The following is a 7412-nucleotide window of genomic DNA, read 5'->3' as shown; positions in this document are numbered from 1 at the left end:
ATTGTTTTGTAAACCAGATGCGAGTTTCACTAAGAAGATGGTTTAAGGCGTATTGAAGTGAGAAAATCGGGTTAGACATAGACCAAGATCTGTACGGTGTTGAATAATTAAAAGAATAAGACACACACGCCAATATAAGGTGAGAACACCGTAACATGTGTTTCATACCACGTGTGCTATCGACCATGGGGTAATGGAAGAATGAATCTCTGTTTCTTCATTGTGTGAGATTCCAAAGAAGTTATATTAACTTTTATTGAAATACCTTTTGACCTTTTACTGTCTCTTGAAGTTTCAATTAGTGTTGCTACTTTAGCATGTTACTAATAGCCATGAGTGATTCGACAATGCAGTGCATGTCTAGGAATGCAGTTGATTTGGAATGGAAAGATTCGAATAGAAAGGGAAGATAACTAAAATTTAGTAATTTAACTTGTGTTCATAGGTCGACCATTACACCTACCATGAGGGTATTGGGTGTAATTATGGAGACAATGTTATTTGAGAACTCGAGTTTGCCTCTTTCGAGGATGAGAGATTGAATAAGTAACTACTGGAATAGCGAATGATGTCTGGGGGTATTGTGAGTAATAATATCCTCATGATAGTAGTGAATCCTTTCCGTATGTGATTGGATTTTTACACAGAGCTTTAGTACAACTTTTAATTGGTTTTGGAATGTTACAGCTCTTTGTGCTCGCAGGTCGCACCAACTATTTGCAAGTATGAACTGTGTGTCAAAGACATCGGTCTAGCCCACTATGAGTGAAGTGGGAGATGTTGGATTATGGGTCGTGGGTCGCTCCATCTGGGCTGATCCGACCCGGTTAGGAGAGATAAGTGAGAGAGGTTAAGGAAAGTTACCACTAGACCACAAACTCCACTAAACTGAACGTGTAAAAAAAAGGGGGGAGTGGTGGGTTATCTTCCTTAACCGCTATTACTCTGCCTATTTATGTTAAGGAAAAAACACAGAACTTTCAAGCGTTAGAATTTTCTCTGACTAATCCTTTCTACATGAAAAACACACACAAGTTAGAGCATCTAATTGGTGGAAGATTAACTTTATTTTCTAGTAATTCAAAGGTTGATTTGGAGCAATTCTTTTGGTGGTAAGTTCAACGGTTTCCACTGCGTCAATAAGGTACACAACTGTTTGTTCTCGTCCTTTGTTTTTATCGAACATTCAAGAACCAAACATGGTCGTTGGTTCCTTTTAGTTCTTCCATGAACATTTTAGGGTGCAAATGGGTCTTTCGCATTAAGAGGAACTCAATTGGAGCTATTGAACGATATAAAGGTCGCTTAGTTGCCAAAGGATTTCATCAGGTTGAGGGCCAAGATTATCATGAAACATTAAGTACCGTTGTTAAACCAACCACCATCCGCATCATCCTATCGCTGGCAGCTATTTATGGATAGCCATTGCGTCAATTGGATGTTTAAAATACATTTCTACATGGTGAGCTTCAAGAGGATGTCTACATGGCTCAACCCCCAGGTTTTGTTCATCCCCAATTCCCTACTCATGTTTGCAAGCTTAGCAAATCTCTTTATTGTCTTAAGCAAGCACCAAGGGCTTGGTACAACAAGCTTCATCAGTTTCTCTTCACAGTTGGCTTTACAATAACTAAAACTGATGTTTCTTTATCCATCTACACTCATGGAGATATCGTTGCTTACCTCTTGGTTTATGTAGATGACATTGTACTCACAGGAAACAACATTTCCTTCATTGATTCATTTGTTCGAGCTCTTGGCAGTGCCTTCTCCATAAGAGACCTCGGTCCACTTCACTATTTTCTTGGTGTTCAGGTGCATCGCGACAACACTGGCATTTGGCTCTCCCAGTCCCAGTATATTCATGGCATCCTCACTAGGGCTCGCATGCTTCATTGCAAACCTCTCAGCACTCCTATGGCAACCAATGTGAAGCTGTATAAGGGTGACAGCTCCTCCTTCGTTGACCCAAGTCTTTATAGACAGGTTGTTGGTGCTCTTCAATATCTCGCCCTTACAAGACCCGACATATCCTTTGTGGTGAACAATACATGCATCATCCATCGATAAATCAATGGGCTGCTGTAAAGCGCATTCTTCGTTATCTTCAGCACACTAAATTGGTGGCATTTTTTATTTCAAAAGCTTCTAATCTTCAGTTGCAGGCATTCCCTGACTCTCAATGGGCTGGCAGTATTGATGATCGCAAGTCTACAGGTGGTTATGCTATATGCTTTGGTCCAAAATTAATCTCCTCGTCCTCAAAGAAACAACGGACAGTGGCTAGATCATATACGGAGTCTGAGTACAAAGCATTCGCAGATGCTGCTGCTGAACTGACATGGATTCAATCATTGATGCTTGAGCTAGGTATCCATCTCTCTTGTGCTCCTATTCTCTGGTGCGACAATATAGGTTCTATGTACCTGTCCATTAATCCCATTTTCACTCTCGTACCAAGCATGTAGAGATCGATTTTCGTTTTGTAAGAGACAGTTGCTAGACGTGACTTACTAATTCAGTTTCTCTCTTTGAAAGATCAAGTAGCTAATGTACTCACGAAGCCATTGTCTACTACTGCGAGATTCCAATTTCTGAGGGACAAACTCAAGGTGAAAGACCCACCTTCGGTTTTCCTGGGATTTTTGGACATATCCTATCGTATAAAGGATCACCAGCAGCCTCCAGTAGTTAGGACTCCTCCAATATTGGACATATCCTATCGTATAAAGTATCTAGAATAATACTACTGTGTTGTATTATAAACATTGTTGTATTTGGAAGTGAATGAAGAGCTCCAGTTGTTATCCCCTCTAACATCAGTCTAATAAGAAATAATACTTAACTAAAAACAGATTCCCTTTATCTACTCCAATAATTTCATTCTATATACAAACACAAACTAATTATCTCAGTTTCAGATATTGAGAAGGAAAAGAATTGCCGCTTTAAACAGAGAAAAGAAACACAAGGGAAGAGGTTGGTTTCTATTCGCACTAGTGTAGCAAAATGTGAAAATCAAGAGCCATTAGGATGCTTATAAGTTAGAATAGAGACCAAAATATATCTTAGAAATGTAGTAGTCTATTAATCCTCACTGAATAACTTCAATAGCTTTGAAAAGGAAGCTCCTTGGCCAAATAGCTGAGCTAAATCAAAGTTGAGAATACATAATCTGATAATCCTACTTAAAGGGCAGAACTGCATTCTGCAATACTTCCTACAAATAATCTCATGAATATAAATTCAATATTATGTTCATATAGGGTCTGGAGAAAGACCGCATCCCAAGGAGTGTGATGTGATGTAGACAGTCTACCTTAATGTAAGCATTAGTAGCTGCTTTTATGGCTCATACCTGTGATCTATAGGTCATACGGAAACGACTCTACCGTTACTCTAAGGGTCTCCTTCGTTTTAATCACTAGTGTGGTAGGTGGTTGGATTTATAAGCTTTGGCTTGGAGCAACTAAAAAGCTTGGCAACGGGCATGCATTAAAAGTAACTAGTAAAAAACAGATTCCCTTTATCTACTCTAATTCGTCCTACACTACACAAACCAAATAATTTCAGATATTTTAAAAGAGAAAGAATCACTGCACAAAACAGAGAAAATAAACTGCATCAGTAGCTTTGAAAAGCAAGTTCCTTAGCCAAACGGCTGAACTAAATCAAAGTTGAGACTAATGTTAGTAAACTGTATTTGTAAAATAATTTTGGAGAAGATAAAATAACGTATAAACAGAAATGTAAAAGAAACAGAATTTAATCCGAGCCCACTGAATTCACAGTGTTTCCTTAAGGAACTTAATCCCCTCCTAGTACCCGAGATTGTGGATTATTTCCTCCCAAGATAGAACGGATTACACACTGGTGTAGCGGTACTTCAAATCCCAGTGTTTGAGCGAACACAATGATCGATAGCAAATCACACTTAGTGTTGCTTTCTCTGTAGTTAAAACATGCAAAAGAAAGAAGGAAAATTCAGAATTTCGTATGGAAAATCTGAGAGAATGAACTGCTATTTATAGCCCCAACCTGTTGAGTTCAAACGAAGAGGTGCAACTCTTCAGAGGTCAGTTACGTAAAACGGACATAACATAAATGGTCCTTTACGCAAATTAAAAAGGGAACTCAAACACAGAGGAAATTACTTTTCCGTTATAAAAAACGAATATTTAATAATATTGCGTTAATATTTACTATTAACAAATAAATTTGGTCAAAAAAAATCAATCAATCATTTGACCAAATCCAAAACCAAGCGACGACGACGGCGCGAGGCTTGCCTTCTTATCAAATCTTTAAGAGCTAGAAGAAGAGCAATTGTATATATACCCATCAAATGTCTTTTCCTCCTCCAATATGGGACAATGTCCCTTTGTCAAGGAGGGAAACTCAAATATTTCATTTTCCCTGCATTTCCCATTCACCCTCTTTTAATCTAAAGTAAGCTTAAAAAACTCAACAACTACATTATCTGATAATCCTACTTAAAGGGCAGAACTGCACTCTGCAATAATTTCCTACAATAATCTCCTGAACATAAGTTCAGTATTATGTACACTTACATGTTTAACATTACACTGCATTAATCAACGATATTTATGGCATGAAACATATATCCTTGACGAAAGCATCAATGTTAATTTCAGAAGATCCACCTTTTGCAGTGGAACATTGACATATTTTCTGTATTTCTTTCGCTCTTCGCCTCGTTTCCGTCACTTCATCATTTTCAGAATCCATAAACCACTTCAACAGGCTAGAGATCTCTTCCCTCGTTATCGAACATTTGCCATCTTTTTTCACCCTATAACCAATCTTCCAGTCTTCAACAATTTGCTTACTGTTAGTCTGTTGATCCCAAAATATTGGAAAAGTCAGCATTGGAAGACCTGAAAATGCTGCTTCTTTAGTCGAATTCCATCCACAATGCGACCAAAATCCACCAATAGAAGGATGTGACAACACCCTCAATTGGTCACACCAAGGAACAACCAGCCCTTCGCTACATCCATTATTCTGAAATCGGACAGTTTCATCACGTGCCACCCAAAAGAATCGAACACCACTGTCGTGTACACCAGCCGCGATCTCATCCAGTTCAGCACGCGATGCAGAGAGGAAACTCCCTTGTGATATGTACAACACAGAATCATTTGGTTGAGCATTTAACCACTTAATGTACTCTGGTTCATCGACAGAAGTAGTCGAGGAGGGATCTTTTTCGCTAGTGAAGTAAGGTATGGCTGGACCAATTGGATAGACAGGGACTGTAAATTTTTGTTTTAGAGCGTCAATAACAGAAGATTCAAGCTCATAGACTGAAGTGAACAAAAGATATTGTGCTTTAGACACTGTCGAGAAGATCTCCATTGTTACATCCAATAATTCTTGCCCCTTTCCATGGAATGGTGTAGGAAGATCTAAAACGCGAATCGAAGGAATTCCAGGAATATAATCAACCTGCTCTTGCTGTTTTCCTGTACATGAATAATGACAATCATGTAGATTTACAAATATGTAAATAGAAATTGTTAATCAGTAGCTTTCTCTTGGAAGACATATTGCAATTAAGAAGGCAGATTAACCTCATTGTTGGATAACGCCGGTGCACAAGGTATCCCGCGTTAACATATGGCCGGGGAAGCGCCGAACCCCTTGTGTGATGTAGACAGCCTACCCTAATGCAAGCATTAGTGGCTGCTTCTACGACTATTTGGAGTAAATAACTGATGTTAAGCAAAACAAATGCTTCCTTTGTTCTAGGGGTGGCAAACGGGCGGGGGGAGGGTCGGATATGAGCGGGTCGAAAATAGGTAATTTAAAACCGGTAAATTATCCGACCCGACCCATATTTAATACTGATAAAAAACGGGTTATCCGGTGAATAATATGGATATCCACATTATACAGGGCTTCTTGAATATGATCACTTTTGGGATAATTCTTAATCTTCAAACTTGAGGAACCCCCAATTTGGGTCTTTCCAAATATAAAAGTTAACCCGTTAGTTATCCATTGGTTATCCATCTGGTTATTCATTTTCTAAGTGGATAATATGGTTCTTATCCATATTCGACCCGTTGTTAAAAAGTTCATTATCCAACCCATGTTTTAATGGATAATATGGGTGGATAAGTGTTTTTTTTAACCATTTTGCCATCTCTACTTTCTTCCACTTTATACGACACTATTTTCTCTTTTAATTATGTTTTAAAAAGAACGATACATTTATATATTTGAAAACTTCGATACAAGATCTAAATTAATCAGATCTATTCAGACCAAATAACTGGCCATGCAGCAAAATAATGCTTCCTTTGTTCCACTTTACACGACAATTTTTTTCTTTTTTAAGACATTATGTTTAAAAAAGAATGATACATTTATAGCTATATTTGAAACTTCTTAACTTTAAACTTCCATTTTACTCTCCTTGACATGCTTTAATAGCCATAAAAATATCTAACGAATGTAACATTTTGTAATTGCCAAAAGTCCTTCTTTCTTAACCCTGTGCCTGATCAAACAATAATATCCATTTGAAAAAAATAATTGAAAATGCAATACCTGACAAATTGGCTTTAAGATGCCCATTTTGAGCAAGAAGATCCATGTGATGAAAAATATCGAACACAGTCGCCGACATCGGAAAAAATGAAGCCACCGGAATATTCCTCCGACTCCCAACTCTTGTCACCCAATTCATGTACGTATCATACACTATAACACTCGGTTTCAACGGCCCAAGCCCATCAATCAATTTCTCAACAGGAGCTTCTAGTTTAGTTAAAGTAGCTCTGAGAAATCCAGCAAAATCTTTAGCACGACCAATTTCGGAAGGAATAACGTTAGGTATAGTTGCATATTTAATGTTTTCTGGTAAAGGGTCGGAATTAATAAAACTGTACCACTCTTCAGTTACAATAAAAGTAATAAGAATGTTGGGATGTTTTGTGGCTATGAGTTTGCAGAAATTCATCATTGGATTAATATGGCCTCTACCTGGATAAGGCATTGCAACAATATGACATTTGATTTGTGAAGGTAGGTCCATTTTTTGCTGAATAAAATGGAAATTAATAAAAGTGAGAAATGAAGGAAAGTGTTTGAATAAAATGGTGAGTTGCTTGGTTTATGCAACCTTATAATATAACAGTGTTGATGAGGGGATGGTTGTGATGAGTGGATAGGGAAAGGATCCACGATATGAACCTTATGGGTTTCTACCATAATTTCAGATTAATATGCAATAATAATTGGGTTCATAGATATTTATCAATATTTGATGAATTTCTTAATATAAATATAGGGTCTACGCAAGAGTTACTGGGTTCTCGAAGAACCCGTAGTCTATGCACTAGGTCCGCCCCTGACTATAACGTGGGAGTGATGATGGAATTATG

The 7412-nt window shown here is 37.8% G+C and overlaps 1 protein-coding gene across 1 annotated transcript; it reads right to left on the bottom strand.

Annotated features, from left to right (window-relative positions):
* Positions 1 to 4493: 4493 nt before the first annotated feature.
* LOC107782516 (UDP-glycosyltransferase 87A1-like) lies at positions 4494 to 7159 on the bottom strand. The gene is made up of 2 exons (XM_016603400.2): positions 6577 to 7159; positions 4494 to 5486 (listed from the first exon to the last, which is right to left on the bottom strand). Exons 1-2 carry the CDS (start codon positions 7061 to 7063, stop codon positions 4606 to 4608), a joined length of 1368 nt encoding a protein of 455 aa, XP_016458886.1. The 5' UTR covers positions 7064 to 7159; the 3' UTR covers positions 4494 to 4605.
* Positions 7160 to 7412: the final 253 nt, after the last annotated feature.

Source organism: Nicotiana tabacum, chromosome 8 (assembly GCF_000715075.1).
Source record: "Nicotiana tabacum cultivar K326 chromosome 8, ASM71507v2, whole genome shotgun sequence".
Lineage (NCBI taxonomy): Eukaryota > Viridiplantae > Streptophyta > Magnoliopsida > Solanales > Solanaceae > Nicotiana > Nicotiana tabacum.
Note: the sequence above shows the minus strand (reverse complement) of the source record. Positions and strands in the feature narration are given on the sequence as shown.